Source organism: Oenanthe melanoleuca, chromosome 1 (assembly GCF_029582105.1).
Source record: "Oenanthe melanoleuca isolate GR-GAL-2019-014 chromosome 1, OMel1.0, whole genome shotgun sequence".
NCBI lineage: Eukaryota > Metazoa > Chordata > Aves > Passeriformes > Muscicapidae > Oenanthe > Oenanthe melanoleuca.
The window spans coordinates 107,745,423-107,764,741 of record NC_079333.1 but is presented as its reverse complement, the minus strand read 5'-3'; the positions used below and the strand labels follow the sequence as shown (position 1 = coordinate 107,764,741).

The window sequence follows — 19,319 nt, the reverse complement described above, 5'->3', positions numbered from 1 at the left end:
AAAAGAGGTGGGGGAAAAAAAAAAGGGAGGAGGGAAAAGGGGGGGCACAAGTGCAGACAAGAAGTGTGTGTGTATGGAAATGCATCAGAAATAGGGCAGAGATGGAGTGTTTTATTCTAAGCATTGCAGAAACACGGACATAATCCCTGTTGCTCTGATTCAAAGTATTAAGAGTGCAAAAATCAGTCTTTTCATTCAAAACAGAGTGTTTATAAAGTAGGAGAACCTGCTGCTGCAAGCAGTTCCTTTCCAAGTATAATTCTTAGAGCTGTCTAGAATAAATGCCATTCATTAGGATTATTCATATCAATAAAGCTGCTTTTGACCTTCATTATTGAATTATTTATGTTCAAAAGCATCTTTCTTTGGGAACAGAGTGGGCTTTAGAAGTAGGGCATGGGGATGGTGGAGTTCTCTGTGCCTAGAGTGGCTGAAGCAGCATTTTCTGCTTAATAAAAACTATTCATAAATTTTTGTTCAATACAAGGAACAGCACCAGGAAGGTTAAAGAGGAAGAATAAGCACCAACTATTTCAGTGTGAACAAACTTGGTATTTTTGTCATGGACTCACAATCAGACTGTGGTTGTTGATGCAAATCACAGGAAACACAATAAGCAGCTGCCCCAGAGACAGTGTTTGCCTGTGTGCTGATAATTCAAGATTGAGACCCTTTTTCCTACTTGACTGAGAGCAGAGATTTGGCATGAAGTGTTCTTCACTGCCTGCAGGTGTCCAGTATCTGAAATAAATGTACCAGTTACGGGTTCTTCTCTCTGCACAGCACTTAAGTGTTGACTGGAACAATTTCAGTCCATGGGGGGAGAACTGAAAGAAGCCACCCCAAGAGCTCTTTTAAGTCACCCTGTGGATTAGGAATCCTCCTGGGAAGTGGGTCACTGTGGTCCTCTGATGTTGGTCAGGACATTTGAGTTCCACCTGACAAGGAAACAGATCAATAAGGTATTAGAGGGGAGCCATTTGCTCTGCTTAATGCTTTTTTTTCTGTTCCTATTAAAAATGCATAAAGAAGCATTTTTTTCTAAGTTCTTTTTAGTCTCAAGGACCTTCCTGCTGTACCCCTTTCCCTCCACACACCCCAGAATTTACTTTGACAGGCTCTAAACAGAGGAGAGAGTTGACTAAATAAGAAAGTAGTTACAGGGTGCAAGGATGGGATTCCAGCTGTGTAGGAGCAATGTCAGGAAAATGGGTATTTTCAGCAATTGCACTGCAGCTCTCTGCTTCTGGCAGGAGATGTACCACTGAAAAAGAATCATCTGCTGTAGTCAGACACCCTTTTCTGACCACAGGTGAGCCTGGTTAACAAGTTCCTGCTCTCATAACTTGTTATGAGCATCCCAGCCAGGTGTTATTTCCCTCTCAGATACACTGGGATAACCATGTGTGGCACATTCCTTTATTCAGCTCAATTAAAAAACAAGGCTGTGAGCTCTGTGCTTTTCAGTGGTGCAGATGGTTTTTTAAACCTGAACTATTTGGAAAGTCTTTCAGGGAGCAGCTGTTATGATGCAGTTTGGTGTGGAAGGATGGGGATTTTGGCAGATGGGCAGAGATGAGCCAGGGAGGGGGGGCACCTACCTGAGCTGAAGTCAGGACAGCAGTAATACAATTAAGTTAAAAAAATAAATGAAGAAAGGCTCAGATAATTCTCAAATCTTTATTTTAATAGCCTTTTGTTGTGCACTTAAATCTCCCCCAAGCATTGCTGCAGTGTGCAGAAAGAAGGGAAAGAAATGCAGTGCATTAAGCAATCTTTCTGGGAAATTAAAGCAGGCACTTAAAACAACAAAGAGACACAACAGAACAGAGCTTTATAGGCTTGGCCTGACCTGGCTGGGTGGAATCTTGCAGTTTTTCTCAGATCTGCTTTTCAAGACAAAATGGAAAGAGAGGAGAACTGTGTTTCTCAGCAGGTTTGGCCTGAGACTCAGAGGGAAGAGTGTCCTGCCCTGTGCCAAGGGATGCACTTGAGCATGAGCTGAGAGTTTAGGGTAAAAGGGCTGTTTGGGGTGGGAAATCTCCTTGCTCACATGAGTCTGTGCTTGTTGAGGCCCAAGAGCAGAGCAGAGCACTTGGCAGTGTGAAGGAGCCTGTGCAGCCCTGACAATCTCTTCACTGGGGGGTGAGTGCCTGTCACCTGTAAAATGCCATATTTTAATGAACAAGCTGATGCATCCAGAACAATCAATATCACAGATAAACACAAATGAGGAGGGTTCAGAGGCTGGGTTCCATCTTCCTCCTTCACCCAGATGGGAGGCTTTGGCTGTGCAGCCTCAGATCAAGCTCCTCCCTTGACTGCTGCTTTGTGGGGGAACAAGAACCAGCCAAAACAATGCAGTGAAATGAGGAAGGGTTTTGCTCACATGTGGCAGCAGGTCAGCTTCAGGGAGAAGGAACATTGAGCAAGATGTTTGTCTTAGCCAAACAAGCTCTGTAGAGGTTTGCTTTTTGTTCTGTTAGTTCCATGGATGTATTACAAAGTACTGTTAATCAGTTTTATTCCAAAAGCATGTCAGGTTGCACTGGTAGGAGACAAAAGAGACAGAGGGATGTGTTTCTTTCCATTACAGCAAACCTTGATTCCATCAGATGCCAAGAGATTTTTGGCTTAGCTCTTGATTTCAAAACTCTGAAGCTGAGTAAGGAGCTGTAGGTGCATGAGGAAGGGAGGTGACCTCATTATCTCATTATATTCTCACATGTTTTGTATTTTGGTTTGTGCTTTTTGCAAAATGGAAAATGCTGCTTCAAAACATTGGTGTTTGGTCAGAGAGGAGGGAGGGAGGCAGTAAAATCCCATTGTGGAAGTGACAGCTCAGGGAGGCCACAGGTGTTCACTGCAGTAAAGAATGAGACAAAAATGGGGAGGGAAGGGAGAGCAAAACTTGCTTTTGCCTCTTCCCCTTCTCCAGGTCATGATGGGTTATGGCACACTCAGTTTGGGCATTGGGGTTTGGGTTTTTGTTCTGGTCCTTGAAGGAGCAGCTCAGATCTGTGTTCTTGAATTTCTCCATGGAAATGAAAGAAGTATCAGATAGTGGTAGTGATCATTCAAAAAAAAAAAGCTCTCAAAATGTCTGTAAGTATGATTTTGTTTGTTTTGCAGATACAAGAATTCTCTTCTGGTTTCTGGACTGGTTCACAGCTTGCATGCTGGGACAGAACTGAAAAACCCTGGTCCTTATTTCCCAAACTCTCCATTTACCTGAGGGATGAAAACTCCAGTAGGTCGTTTCGGATCTCTATCCTACCACAGGTCTCAACCTTCTTTGTTTATTCATCTCTGCATTTATTTTTATTATTATAAAGCACATGCTCTTAAAAAATAGGAGCTATTTTCAGCAGTAATAGGGAACTGGCTTGTTGCATGCAAGGGAAACCTTTTTAAATCAAATTTTTAAAATCAGTTTTTAAATAGAGAAAATAACATATTTGTCAAACCTAAAAGCAAAAAAGAAAAGCACAAAGCACAGTTTCCCTCTCAGTGCAGACCATCCAGTTGGGAGTTATTTTTTTTTCAATTTGTCAAGAAAACAGGCAAGCTTTTGTTTTGTTTTCATGAGCTTTGGCCACATCAGATGTCAATACAGAATGTCTCTGCTCATTTTAATCTTCTCGTCTTGGGAAGGGAATTGATTTGTGTCTCGTGGCATTTTGAGTTGCAGCACTTCTTCTGAATATGAAAATCTTGGCTATGACCCTTTGTGAGCTCTTCACCATTTTCTGCAACTCACCTGGTTTATCTTTTATTAATATTCCATCCATTCCATTATATTTAGAATATAATGTGCCACTTTTGTTTTTCTTCTCTGGCTTCTCCTCCCAGTATAAGTTGCAGTACAGGCTGGTATCCTCTCACATTTCTAATACATTCTTTTACCTCAAGGGACAGGCAGGAGCAAAGGAAAGAATGAACCTATTAAGTACATTTTAACTTGAAATATAGTAAAGCCTTATGATAAGCTTTTTCTGTATTGATCATGTAGCCTGGCAATCATTCATCTTCCCCGAGGAGACAGGGGTGGAAATGTGACTTGAATTTATAAAATCTAGAACCTTGGAGCTGACACTGAATCAACTCCATCCTAATAATTCTTTTAATAACTAAATTATTCTCTAATAGGAGTTCATCTCCCAATTTCTTCCTCAGCCATCCTTCCCTAATGGAAAATGAGGTAAAAAGTGAGAATCTTGAGAATTTGCTGTTGACCAGCATGTATTGACTGACTGTGTTTAAATTTATTTTAGAATCCACAAGCTTTACCTCTTACCTTCCTGTTAGCTTTGACCAGTTTTAAATCATGTACAAAAATCTGTTTGCCCCTATCCATTCTCTATTTCCAAAGGAATTTGCATTCCTGAACTATAAAACATGAAAAAGTCTAAACTTTCAGTATCACCTTCTGTGAGTTGTTGCTTTTTACACTCTGACTTCCATTTTTTTATTGTTTTTCTTTTTAATTTTCTTTTTAACAGCTTTATATTCAACCCATCCTTGTGATAGGAGATAATTTGCAGTGCTACCGGTTTGGCATCTCCTCCTCCACAAACGCCCTGGTCATTGGTGCTACAGTCATGGAAGGATTTTATGTCATCTTTGACAGAGCCCAGAGGAGAGTGGGCTTTGCAGTGAGTCCCTGTGCAGGTAAGAGAAAAATTCCTCAGGGTTTGGGGAGTGAGGAAACTCAGAGAAACACCTTTGCCACTCATCTCTTAGTGGAAATTGGTTACTCCCACAGTGTCAAGGGTTTTAAAAAAATTCCAAGCTATTCACATTTCAAAGGAAGGAGGAAAAAAAAAATGAAACTAAAACTGTATTGCAACATCTTTTGGCATGAAGTGAATCAGCCTCAGCTCTGGGTATCTGTGCTGGGTTCTTCCCTCTCACAGAAATCTTCCTGGGACATCTGTCTGTGTGTGCAGTTTCCCCAACAGTTACATCAGATGAGTCCCTGTTTTTAATGCAGCTTCATTTTGGTTCCTGCTCAGAGATGTGCATAAATGGATTCTTCAGCCATCTCTTGCAGTGTGCTTTACTCACACTTTTCTCTTCATGTAAATTCAGCCTGTTCAGCCCCTCAGAAATTCACAAAGAGCTGATGTGAAAATGGACTCACATTAAAATTAGTGTTTGTGTTAATTCTAAATAATTACTTTCCTCATTGTAAGCAGAAAGCCACTAATTTATTAATTGGCTGCCAGGCAGTTGTAAAAAAGCTCATAATTTTTGGCTGATTTTACTGTGGTGGTTAACTTTCATAATTTCCTCACCAAGGGTAGCTAAAACCCAAAAGTTTTGGGGTTTCCTCCCCTTGTTGTTCAGACATTGCTCTGACATCACAAGAACCTGCAAGTGGGAGAGGAGGGGAAGGATGTGCACCCGTATTCAGGTCTCTGTTCCAAACAGGAATAGTCTATATCCTGAAAACATTGTCTCACCTGAGGTTTGCATGAGAAAAGCACTGGAACTGACAGTGCTTCTTTAGGGTCTCAGAGAAAGCAAAGTTAGTTAGGACTGGAGTGCTTAATGCAATCATAGAGGGGGAAAACAGAGATACTGGCTGGCTGAGTTGTAGCTCTAGGGCAGTTTTAAAGCTTTATTTTTTATTTTTTTTTTTAATCTCTCCATTGTTAACAAGCTCAGACTCATCAGCTTTGAGGTCGCTGCCAGAGAAAATCTGGATATTGATATGAGTTGCTTTATGGACACTTCTGTGAGGTGCCATGCAGTGATGAAAGACACGATTTGAATGCCTGTGGCAGGACAGTGTAAGTGGGCAAATGCTGCAGGCCAGGTTTCCCTGCCCTTCATTCTTCCTGCTGCAGCTGGAGCGAGCGTGGAGCTGCCTGCTGTCCCTGTCCTGCTGCAGAGGCAGGAGGGGGCACCTGGCAGGACACACTGACCACGTGTGGTCAGCAGGGGACACGAGGCAGCTGCTGTGCAATAGAACTGCTTTGTTGAGAAAAACAATCACAATCATAATAACAACACCTTGGTGTTGATGTTGCTACCTGCCAGCACAGTTTGACCACTTCATGCAGTGAGGAGGAGCTGAGCCTGCTGAATAGAGCTGCCATGGGAATTTCCATGAGCTTGGGCATGTGATTGCACCTCCAAGACATTTCCTCCTTGTGTCCTTGTCCATGTTTTCTGCTCATGTCTAACCCAGGAACTCTGCTTCCTGAGGAATCAGCCCAGTGGCTCGGACAAGATGCACGGAGTCTCCAGATTCCACTCAGATGACATTTCTCTGGATTGTGACTGAGTTTCACTTCTTCACAGCTCGTGCTTTCCATATTTACCAGCACAGAGAGTGGTCAGAGGCTGTGAGTGGTGAGCATCAGTGCAGGATGAGGGACTGAGCTGCCTAACTGCCCTGCCAGCAGCTACATTAATGGCATTTATTTGGAGCCTTCTAGTAGCTCGTGGGCATAAATTAAACTGAATTACTGGTGGCTCGAATCTTCAGAGACAGAGGAATGTTAAAGACCATTTGTAATGGTGGGGTGTTTTGCACCACTTAATCAGTGGCTTGTCTCAAGTTTCTTCTGTCTTCACTCAGAGCCAGGATTAAAAAACATGAAGGAGACAAAATTTCTCGTATTCAGGCTTGTTGTTTATTAAATCTTACCTAAAGTACAGAAAGTTCAGCAAAACTTCTAGCCATCAGGTAAAAGTGAGCAAAATGGAGGTGAATCTAGCTAGTTAAAAGGTCTCTTAAAGCTAAACAGTCCAATAAATAACTAACACCTGTGTTGTCTATACTTTTGACCCAGTAACCAAACTCCTGTGACCCTCAGTGCAGCAGTGACTGTGCAACCAAAAACTACTGCCTGAAACCATGAAGAAGAAGGAAGATGAGCACTGAAAAAGACATCACCCAAATTCCTCCATCTTGTCCCATATCTATTACTACTTTACAGAAACCCCAAATTTAAAGCCCTTCACCATGTGAAATCACACACTTCTATTTAACTACACTTGATTTTAACTCCATCACTCAAATTTAGAAGCCTTCTCCAAGGCCTCAGGTCAAAAGCAGTGTTCTCCTGGGGGTCAGTGCCAGAAAACACAGAAAGCTCAAAAACCTCAGGTTTCTGGGATCCAACAACCATTCAGTGTGGTTGTGCAATGACCTTTGCTTTCTTAGTGTGAACATTAAATTAAATCTGTGTTTTTGTAAGGTATTAGAGCTGTAAGTGACGAATACAAGAATTATGGGAACAGGACTAAAAACCTTACTTTCATTGAATTTCCAGGTTACTTTTCACACTTGGATAGAGATGAGAAGTGGCTTATCCCACATTATTCCTTGGACCATTTTCATTCTCCAGGATGTACCAAGAATGAGGAAAGTTAGATGGCTGCAGGAAGCTATTCCATTGTAGCAGGAAATTTGCCTTTTTCTCATTACATGAAACCCTTGCAGACTTATTCAGATAAATTTTTGAGTTGCCTGTTGATAACCTAGTGTTTACAGCATGACCAGGACAGGTTTTTAGATCAGGTCCCTTTTTGAGACAGGATGCTCAGATCAACGAGTTGGTTTTAGTGAAGCAACCTGGAAATGTTCAAGGCCAGGTTGGATGGGGATTTGAACAACCTGGTCTAATGGAAAGTTCCCTGCCCATGGCAGGGGGTTTAAACTAGATAATCTTTAAGGTCCCTTTCCAAACAAAGAAAAAAAATAAGGAAAAGGAAAATAGGTGGGGTTTTGGTAGGCCCTAAGCTGCATGCAAGCCAAGGTAAGTGAAAATGAAATTACATAACGAAGAGCAACATCTACCAGGGACATTCAGGAACATTTGACATGAGGAGTTTTTTCTTCACCAAGTAGATGAAGAAAACCTCAGGGTTTTACAAGGCCTGGCTGGATAAATCTGCAGCAGAACAGATTGTTGATCCTGACAGTCCTGCTCTGAGTAGGATCCTGGTCTAGGTGACTTCCAGGGACCCTTCTCAAGCTGTTCTTTACAATTCTATGATGAATTGGATCTAATTCCATTTCTACTGCCTTTGTAACCACCCAAGTGGGTGAGCTAGCATGTGTAGCACTTCTAGAAAATATCATTTAGAAAATAGCATTTTTCCAGAGGAACCTCTTTTATCCTGTAATCATCAACAATGAAGAAAATCTCATTTATTCAAGGTTGTAAAAGTCTTGTAGTTAGGTACCACCAGTTATTCTCAAATAACAATAATACATCAAACTACTCTAATTCAGTTAATGTGTAATATGCTGAGCATGTGTAAGTCTTAGTTTATGTTAAGGGCTTCTTTGAACAATTTAGGCAAATTTCCTCTCAATTTCTCTGGGGGTGGAAGAGTGTGAGGGAAAACTTTTTTTCCCTTTTGGAGGGAAGAAAGCAGAGGCTGTGCTATCAAGCATTCTCAAAATGCAATTTAAAATGTCAGCCACTATGGCAACAGCTTTGTGTTGTCTTCTTTAATAGGAGTAATTATTGTGCTTGAGCCAAATAATGAGTAATTAGAGACTGTTTATTTTCAAAGCTATTTCCAAGGTGGAAAATTGTACTGCTTTTTCTTTTCCCTCCACTTATTCAAAATGCAACTAAGTAATGATGCTCAGGCCTTGCATTTCTAATTGGTGTTAAATGTGGTTGAGTTTGGTGTTGCTGCTTCAGAGAACTTCATAGAGACAAATCAATGGTGGGAGGGGGGTGAGATGTCCAGAAGAAATAATTGCAGGGCACAAAGTGCAATTCTGGGGCTCTGGACAAAAAGGATTTCTGCCACAGACCTTCTAGGCAGAATTTTACAGTCTAATGAGTTTGGGGAGTGGGTGTTTGGTTATTCACCAGTGCCAGGGTCCTCGTGGGTTCCCCCAGTTTGCTCTCACAGCATATTCCTGCTAAAGGAGTCTTCCCACACTTAGGGGTGGAGGAGGGGTTGGTTTGGATGAGTGATTCCACAGAAAATGCCTTGTTTGGGCATTGTGTTTGTTCTGAAGGTTGGTTTCCCATCTGATCTGCGAGTTGCAGCCTCCCATTCCCTCCACCAACACAAAAGGGGCAGGAGTGTGGGTGCAGGATTGGCCATTTCAACACCAGCCCACAATTAAGTTGAATTAAGTCCAACAAAACCTAAATCTTAAAATAATACGAAGTCTTGTGAATGACAACCAAAATCCATGCAGATAAAGCAACCAACCTATTCTGCATTTTTTTTAAAGAACCTTAAAGTCCACCTTTGCAAAATCCAGGCTCCCTTCTTCCTTCCAAGTGGGTAGTTCATGGTAATCTCTTTAAACATGGTTTCAGCAGTTGTGACTAAGATATGTGAAAATAAGAGATACAATTTTTAGTAGATGGGATCACTTCCAATCAGGCAAGAGTGTGCCTGTATGTAAAATGTGCCAGAAATTGAGCAGGACAGTTAAAACTGAGACCTTCATGAAAAAATACTCAGATGTGTCATAGAAGTGGCTGACTAGAGAAGTGAATTCTGAGTGCTTCTTGCCTTAACTTTGTCATCATTTTTTGAGTTGTTGGGTGACTTCTCCTGGCCCAACACCATTGATCCCTCATGTCCCTGCTCCTCACTGACCTTCCTCTCCTCCACTTCACTTTCGTGGACAGCTGTCACCCAATTGTCCTGCCTCACCTCACCTCACTTCTGGATTTTCATCCACAAGACTGTCTGTGCTGCTCCCCACACTGCTCCTTGTGTTTAGGATAAAGTCCTTAAAGGTGTCTGTGGAGCTGATGAACCTTCCTGCTGCTCCCTAATATGCCAGCAAACACAGAATATCAAAGAATTACCCCAGGTGCTTTTCCAGTTGTTGGAATTGCCAGAAACAAGCAAAAAAAATGCCCTACACCAGGGTGGATGTTGTGGAATATTTAAATTGATATTTTGGAAAGATTAGTGCAGGGGCAAAAACATGATCCAGTGGTTTGGGCTGTGATTGAAATGCCTGTTCTCTCCTAGACAGCCTGTGGAGTTGTGGGAGAGTCACATTCTCCTTTTTGTAAACACGAGATTCTTGCATTTTTATTGCAATGAGGAATGTGGTAAAACATGAGTGTGCTGAGATGTGTGGTGACAGAGGGAGGGGGACACACAAATACTTTTTAAATGGTGTCTGTGTGTTGCATTTTAGGCTGTAGGTGAGTGGCGAAAAGGATAATGCAGCATAGTTCCTCGTGCAATGGAAAAGCAAAAGAGAGAGAGAGCTTTATTTAAAAAAACTTTATACAGGGTAGTATGTGAAAAACAAAATGGAAAAGAATAATTGATTCAAGAAGGCAACACCTCTCTGAAAACATGCTTTCTGCAAAACATCACAGGACACTCACACGGCTCTCACACACCCTGCAGGTGCATAATCATTGTTACAATTTCTTATCCTTGTGAAGCCTGAGAAACTCAAGGCTTCAAGGCTCTTTTTCCTTGGTTCCCAGCAGCATCCAGTGACATCTGCAGAGCTGATCCTTTCCTTTTCCTTTCCTTTCCTTTCCCCCAGAAGCGGACGGCTCCCCCGTCTCGGAGATCGAGGGCCCTTTCACCACAGCAGACGTCGCCAGCAACTGCGTCTCCAGCGTTTCCTTCCACGAGCCCGTGCTCTGGATCGCCTCCTACGCCCTGATGAGCCTGTGTGGGCTCATCCTGCTGGTCCTGGTGGTGCTGCTGCTCATCCCGCCCCGCTGCCAGCACCGCTACACCGACAACGACGTGGTCAACGACGAGTCCTCCCTCGTGCGCCACCGCTGGAAGTGAGAGGCTGGCTCCCAAAAACTGACTCCAAAACAGGGCCAAGGACTAAGAGCCCTGCCAAGGGGAAGAAGCCAATGCCTCCTCAGTCCTTCCTACGTCCCTACAAAACGCTGTTGGAAATCCCACCAAATATCCTGCGTCGTGACTTTTACAGCTTTATTTTCTAACACCGGTTCTGAACCAAAGCACTGCTAACCACCTCTGAAGTGCTACGGTACTGGATTTGCTACTGCAGTACAAGGAGCCTTTATGCTCTCTACAGTACCTTCTTTAAAAAAAAAACCTAAAAAAAATTTTACAAAAAAAAAAAGATAAAAAACCACACCATGATGTTCTTCCACTGTCTGAACAAAATTGCCCATGTCTCTCACAAAAAAAAGGAGCTGTCAGTATTTTCTAACTAATCAAGCCCTGACTGTAGAAAAAGAGAAAAAAAAATTAATAATCTTTCTTATTAATTGCATTAAATGAATACTGCTTTCTGTTTACATCAGTTTATTTTGAAACTGTGCTTATGGTGTGGGGGAGGGAGAAAAGCCAGACTTAAGCAGCAGAGAAAGAGAAGGGAAATCAAGAAGAAATGTTGGTTTGTGGTTTCTTTCCTCAAGATCACTGCTGCCACTTGAGAGGGTCACCCTCCCTGAGAGCTGTAACAAAATAGTACAAGGTGGTGAAAACTGGGAAACAAATTTGTTCAGCCTTAGAGTAAAACAAGACTACCTCTCTTAACTTACAAGGATGCTACCACTGGTGAGTGTGTGGATTAGAACTGGTCTTGAAGCACAAAGATGCTCCATACAACCAAATGGAACTACTTGGCTTTGAATTTTTTGGGATTTTATAAAAATTCCTACTTCATGACTTTCCACTTTGGTGCACAAAAAGCCAAAACAAAAAAATAACTCACCTTTCAGTTTCCCCCCTCATGTGGGGTTTTGTTGTTTTTTTCTGAGTTGATATTTAGCAAAGGCTGATCTGCATATGTGTGGACAGACAAGAAAGCAAGGTGTGTGTTCTGCTGTATTTCTAGAGAGTGTGTAACTAAAAGGAAACCAAATAAGAAACACAACTTTTTTTTTTTTTTTTTTTTTTTTTTTAATTTGGCTGAGCTCAGCAACCTAGAAATCAAAAGGAGAAGTAGCTGTCTTTATGGACAGGCTGTGAAGTGAAAGTCTTTATGCTGGCTTGTTTTTCAGCTTGAGGTGTTCAGTTTGGCATCAATCAAAGGAGAAGTGTGTGTGTCCTGGCTGAAAACAAACACGTGGTGGGACTGGCAAGAATAGAGGGAGAGAGCAGGGCAGAATGAATCTGACCAGGATTCCATTCTGCAAGAGCAGATCATCATGCTGAGGTCAAAACGAGATATTTTCTTTGCAGAAAGGACAATTTTTCTTTTCTCTTGTTGCAGGCTTCTATTGTAACACTGGCCTAAGTGTTTGGATTGAGAAGATAAACAGTGCAAGGCTGAGAGTTTCTTTTATACATACAAAAAGGAAAAATATTCCTTTGCATTTTCATAGCAGAGCATATCTGTGGGAAATGAGAGAAAAAAAAAAAAAAGCTTAGCTCTGAATTTCTCAATCCCTTGCCTAGACAATTTTCTGCCCAAAATCCCTTCATATAGCTCTGTGATTCACACTGCCTCTGCATCTGACTCTGCATGGAATAAGGAAAGATTTTTTTTTTCCCCCAGGAATGGTGCATTTACAAGGTGCACGTCATGTGTGTGAAAATAAAACACTGTGGGATTTTTTTTTAACTAACTTATGTCTTTCATGTCATAACTGGAAGTGCCTGTGGTTTTCTTTTCAATCTTTGCACTTTCAGATTGCTTGGCTCAGTAGAGTAAAATAATTGATGCTGTGATCCAACATCTGAAAAGGATTTCTCATGGAATTTGGAGTTGGAAACAGGAGGAGATTTGGAGTTTGTCTCCTTCTTCCTCTACCTCTTAGTTTTTAAGAGGAGAAAAATTGTGAATGACTTAATCCATAGAGTTTAGCTATTTTCTCAGTGTTCTATTTTCCATATCTCTTTCTTAATATATTTTAATTAGATATTATTAATATAGGCACGTTGTCCTCCTGGGTTTAATTTTACACATAACAACTTCAGAATTGCATTCCTTCTTTTTCCACAGCATGGCAATAGAAGTTCTTCTTCTGACACTTGCTTCAAACAGAAACATGGTATGGATTTTGGATGGATAGTGTTAAACAATAAACCCTCTTTCAATTCAGAAAGTGAAAACACCTTGTATGCTCTTAAAAGGTTTCATCACTGCTCCCCTCACCACGAAGAGTTTTAGGAAGGAATTTATTGGGAAAGGCTCTGAGTAAGCTTTTTAATGAGATTTCTTCTGAGTTTGTGAACAAAGTCTTCTTAGTGCACTGGATTTCATATGAAAGATTTAAGTATTAACCTTTCTCTTTGAATGTCCTTGGTCAAGATATTTTAAGGGAAACACTTGAATGAGGAGGAGCAATATCAAGTACCACAAATGAAATACTGATTATATTCTTGAGTTTTCCTGGCATTCCTTCACACTAAAAATGTGGCTGGTAGTAAAAATACTGAGTGACACCTGCAAGCAGCACAAACTTCATCTGGGCTTGTAAATTGATACTTACACTGCCAGAAATTCAGGTGAGCATTGCTCTGTTGCTCTGGCAACAAGGAGAGCAATGGAAACCCTGGAGGGTTCATTTTTAGCCTACAACACATTAAGAAAAATAATGCTTTGGAGCAGTTCTGTATGGAAGATGAAATGCAGGGATAGACTACACTATAACCAAGTGTAGTCACTTGGTAACTCACAGTGATCTCTCCCCCTGATCCATTTCAAAAAATATATATGTTGTGAGATATGTTCCTGTTAACCAACTTCAGGTGTAAGAATAAACCACACCTTAAAAATAAAAGCAGGGAAGAGGAGTGAAAAAAAAAAAAAAAAAAAAACAAAAAAACAAAAAACAGAGCATTGAGTAAAGATGATGCTGGAAAATATTTATTATGGAAGACAAGATGCTCCAAATCACAGCTTTCCAAACCATCCCTTGTAAGAAATATCAATATTTCTTGCTGACCCAGCTCTGCTCTGCTGGGGATGTCCCAGGAAAGTGTCAGAAAACCGAATTCCCCTGGCTGCAGCCTCACAGGTAATTTGATCCATTGGTGCAGTCTCCAGGATTTGAGGGGCTGTGGTTTGAGTCTGAGAGGTTAAACCTGAGCCCAGCCCTGGGAATAGGTTAATTCTATCCTGCTGCCTCTGCAGGTTTTAGGAATATTATCATGGGTTTTTTGGTGCAATTTAAATGCTGGGGGAAATAGATGAAGCATTTTAATAAGGCTTTTGTTCAGGTGATGTAAAAGAAGTTAGGTGGAAGGGATTGTTCCATTTTTAGGGTGAAGGATTGTGTTTAGGATGTTGAATCGACCTAAATGCAATGTATCAAGGGGTTTTGGTATCTCTTGTGCTCAATAGCTGTAAAATTTATCAGCTAAAGTCAACCTATGAGTACCCAGCTCCTTGTTGTGTATTGGCTGGCTTTGTCTTACTGAAGGATGAGCCTTTTGTCTACCAAGCTTGTCCTTTTAAATATTAAAAGGCTTGTGAGAGTTTGCATAGCACTGCATGTTTCCAGAGAGTGGAAGATTGATCCTTAAATTTCCCAGTATTACAAAATGGTTGTGCTGCTGGAAGTTTCTTTGATTTCTGTAGGGATTTCAAGCAGCTGGGCTGGTGTTGGTTGTCATATCCTCATCTCTGACATGCATATAAATAGCAATATGAGCAGTGTAATGAAGGGTGTTGGTACAGTGACCTGTGGAGGTCTAATTAAAGGGAATTACAGAAAGAAAAACAAATAGGATGCCTTTAGCTTCATTAAAAATTGCAAGAGTATAACAGATTGATCCTTTTCAGAAAAGGCTGTATGTTTTACCAAGACATTTGTTCCTGTCAAACTTGAGTCTCTGGTTGATAAATTGTTCATTTCTGGTTGCTGAAGTCCTTGCTGCTGTTGAGAGAAGTGAAGACAGGTTGGTAATGGGATATGAGCAATCTTCTGAGCCAGTTAGATTTGCTGTCTTTGGAGGCTTAATTAGATGCTAATCCAGGTTTGTGAGTAATCCAGCATGCTGGTTATGGCTCTTTGGGAATTCTAGCAGAAATACTTGGCTTCAGCCAAAGCCCTGGGTGAGATGGAACCAAAACACAAAAGCCACAGAGAGACAGCAGCTGCTGAGAAGCTGCTGTAGGTGCAGCATTGTCTTGGTTTGAAGGACAGGTGTCTGCTAAGAAAGGCAGAAGCTTCTCTTTGAAATGGAGAATGTAAACCCCCTCCCTCCAAATTATTATAATTTTGAAATTAAGGGGCTCTCAGGCAAAGAGATGGGAATTAGGAATAACAGTTCTTTACTAGGAAAATTAAAATAGAAATACAGTATTACAAAGAACAATCCCAACCCTGCCAGAGTCAGAATCCAAGCTGACACCCATCAGTCAGTCAGGGTGTTGGCACAGTCCCATTCAATGGTGGCTGCATCCTCCTGCAGGGGCAGATGTGGTTCAGCTGGAGCAGTGCTCCTGGAGAAGGTGCAGTTTCCTCTGAAGCTCCAGGGATGATGTGGAAAAGTCTGGTTTTCCTCTGGAATCCAGTGGAAAGAAGGTTCCTTGGTGTCCAAAATGTCAGTTTTTATCTGGGTAGGAAAGGCTTGGCTCCTCCCCTGGCTGGAGCATCTCCCAGTGGGGTGATGGAATTTTATCAGTCATGCCCTGGGACTCAGTGGCCATGAACAGGAGATATCTCCTGGAGGGAGGATGGGCTGTGGGAAGATAAAGATGATTGCCCAGCTGGTTTAAAGATGGCCCATGAGCAGATAATATGTGCCAGGAGATCAGGGGCACTGCCCCACCCGGCTGCAGCAGATGGGGACAGAATCCACATTGCTGGTCACATCCTGTATTGCAACCCAGACAAACATCCAGCAGTCTCCATTTGGCAAGGCTCCTCTTGCCTCAATATTTTGGAAACCAGCGCTCCAAGGTGCCTTTTGGTGCTACTGGGAATTATCCACTCCCAGGTGAGCACAGGGCACGATCACCTTTAGGCAGGATCATTGCCCAGCTGCTGAATATTCCCTCCCCCTGTACCAGTGCACACAATGCTGCTTCTCACCCCCAGCAGTGGCATTTATAAGCAGCAGGACAGGAAATCACAAAACATGCTGGTATCAGTGTCTGTGCAGTACTAATACAAGAATGGATTGTATTTGGCTGGATCTTTGTGGTCAGGTAGTCTTTGAAATACTGGGAATTCTAGATTAGACCATGAAAGCACACACAGAATTCCTTCTGAGCTAGCCAAAAAGTAAAAATGTAATTATTTTTAATTTAAAAAGAAGTAGCCTCAATAAGTGCTCTCTTCCTTTTTTTTTTTTTTTCCTAATTGATAACAATCACTTAAATATATTTTAGTATAGTTGCTGTCGTACTAATTTGCTGGTTGTAGATCTGATGCTTCTGATTTGTCTTCTAGGCCATACATCCCTTCTCATTCTCCTCCCCCACCCCCCCAAAAAAAAAAAAAAGTTGCTAAAAGAATAAGATCTTAAGATTATATTTTCCAATTTCAGCTTTCTAACAAAAGACACATTTTTCTTGTTTACTGTTCACAGACCTGTTTTCAAGTAGTTCCTTAACACTTTAAAAATTAACTTTAGGTTGAAAATACTTGCAGTGCCATTAAGAGAAGAATTGGAGCCAGAACTTTACCTGTGCCAGTGGTCCTTGAATTTTATTGTGTGCCAAGAACTCCTTTGTGCAGTTGACTCCATTCCCTGGACTTCTTTCACATCCCACTTGGAAATACATCCTGGTCCTGTATAATCTCCTTTTTCTCCATCCTCAGGAAGTACAGGGGTGGAGAGGAGGACCACAAGGAGCTGGGAGAGTTCCATCAATGACATTTTTTGTCCTAAAAACAACTCCAGCTGAGCAACTGAGTTTGCTCTGATTTTACAGCAATGTGTATTTAGGCAAATAAATAAAAGACATTGTTTGTAACAATGGTCTCATCCCATCCCCCTCTGATGAGGGAAATTTATTTTCACAGGGCCAAGCCAAACCTGCAAAGGGCATTTTTATTCCTGTGATTTCAGAGAAGGGTTGTAGAGCTGAATGTTTAAATGATTGTATTTTCAGCATAGTTTTCCTTTGTAAAATTCTGTAGTAAAAAATGGAGTTGAGAATGTTTAGAGGTAATAAGAAGACAACTGACAATTTCTTGATAGCACAAAGGTGTGGATTACTGCAATATGTGCTGGAAAAAATTGCCTTGGTAGCCAACACTCTGTGTGTGCATAAACTGTACAAAGTTCAGTGTTTAAGACTTACCTGAAACAGGCAGTTCACATTTTTTATTGCAAATTTTATATGGAGTTGCAGAGATCTTTTAAGGCCTTTAACACTACATTAACTGTTATTTGATAGTTATTCAGGAAGTGTGGAAAGGATTTCACCTTTAAGGAAGTTATTCCAACTTTGAGAGGCATTTCTTCACCTGTTGTTTTGTTTTGCTTTAATTAGAAAATGTTTTTAACATTGATTGAAAAGAAAATGGGATCAAAATTTTTGAAAAAAGGGGTATAGCCTTTCTAATTCAATCTTCAGGTGATATTAGGATCTCTATCCCACTTACTGTCAAGCCTCATTACTCAATTTTCCAAACTTGATACTTTGTACTTTCAGGTCTTGCCATTTTCAGATAAACACTATGTAAAAAAATCAAATTTTATGCTGCAGAAAAATAAATGATTAATTCTTTCCACCTATTCTGTGTGTCTTTTTAAATCCTGCTAAGATAAACTTCAAAGCAGATAAATTATATCAGTCCAAATTCCCCCTGTGACTCTCAATTCCAACTTCTGGCTGTAGCTCTGGGGGGAAAGCAGAGATGCTGTAGATCCCATCTGAGCCTGGCAGGAGGGGGAGGCAGCCAAGCTTAGCTCCAAGGTGATTTTTTTTTCCTCAAAATCACCCTGGAAAGGCTGACCTGGAACAGAGACTGGACAGAGCAAAAGGGATAAAATAGGAATTTATTGAAAGGATTCACCTTGGGCAGTGCAAGAGCTGGGCCAGGGCTGCACCCAAATCAAACCCAAGGTGGATCTTGGTCCATCCAAGAGTTTTTACACTTATAAGTTTTGGTTCATCTCCATATTGGGGTCAATTATGCAGCCCCAGGCTATGAAGTCTCAGCCCCCTTTCCCTCGCTGTTGTTTCTGCTGTTTGGGTACCAGCTGTCCTTGATTCTCCAGCTACAAAGGAATTGTTCTGTCCAACCACCGCGTTACTAACACCTAACATGAAGTTTCAGAGTTACACAGCAAGCAGCAGAGATTCTGGAAAACACAAAAGCTGAACCCCAAGGCATCAGACATTCCAGCCTTTCCTTCCAGGGTGGGGCAGAAGGGAGCAGAGATCCACCAGGCTGAGAAGGTGAAGATGCTGATGGCTCGGGTCGCACTGGGGGCTGTTCCTGCGATGGGGAAGGGACACAAATCCCTGTCCCCAATCCCTGCTCCACGCTCTTTCCTCGCCAGGTGGAGCCCAAGGGGCGTTTTCCAACTCTGGGAGTCCTTTCAGCACTTTCTGGTTTTTTTCCCGAATTCCCTTAAAAGTTATTTTCGCTTTCTTTTTTGAATATCCGACCTCAAAGATCCTTAGCTTAGGGTTTTCTGATCGTTTATCATCTCCTTCTTTCCTCCACCTAAATACCTCTTTTTAAAGTTCATTATTTTAAGCCCTGAGCTTTTTAAAGGCAGCACAATGTATTTATTGTGTATGTTGTAAATTCAGGGTATTAATCAAGTAAGATGGAGTGGCACCAACTGTTTAATATTTTTCCTTCAAAGCTGGCAGCTTTTGCTTATTTCTGTCCTGATATTCAGCAAAGCATCTCCCTTACTGCCACAGGTGTCCCACAGAAATCATGGATGCTGCATCCCCTCCAGTGTTCAAGGGCTGGATGTGGCTCTGAACAATCTGTTCTAGTGGAAGGGGTTTGGAACTGGATGATCTTTAAAGTGCCTTCAAAACCATCCCATGATCCCATTATTGCACAGCTCTGCTCACAACTTTTCATTCTTTTTCTTGTGTTTAAACTTCCCTTATGCACTTGAAATTACCATCATCTTCAGAGCACCCTCTGGACTTCAAGCTCATTTTCACTTTCCCTTTCTCATCCTTGCCCATGAAAACTGGCCTGCTTAGACAAAACAGCTTTTAATTTTGTGTGTGAAACACAAAAGTAAGAATTTATTGCAAGAATATGGCTCTTTTTTTGATAATGCCAGTGAAGTGTACACAAATACGTGAAGGTTGGCAAGGCAAGTGCTCTGTGTCATTTTCCAGTACAATGTGTAATTCTGATGGCCACAGTAAACATTTACTATTCCCCTTTCTCCACCAAAACAAGCTCTTTAAAAATAAATGGCTTGTGGTTTCTACTTTTCTTTTTTTTTTTTTTTTTCTTTTAGAAGCTGACAAGTTC

General features: G+C 41.4%; 1 protein-coding gene across 1 annotated transcript in view; it reads left to right on the top strand.

The window, feature by feature from the left end:
- The window catches only part of BACE2 (beta-secretase 2), a 53,525-nt gene extending 35,927 nt beyond the window's left edge, over window positions 1-17,598 (top strand). Inside the window, exons 7-9 of the mRNA XM_056499351.1 lie at window positions 3,133-3,282; window positions 4,503-4,671; window positions 10,514-17,598. Of these exons, the coding sequence (XP_056355326.1) occupies window positions 3,133-3,282; window positions 4,503-4,671; window positions 10,514-10,767 (573 nt within the window). The 3' untranslated portion in view covers window positions 10,768-17,598. The remainder of the gene's footprint in view (window positions 1-3,132; window positions 3,283-4,502; window positions 4,672-10,513) is intronic.
- Window positions 17,599-19,319: the final 1,721 nt, after the last annotated feature.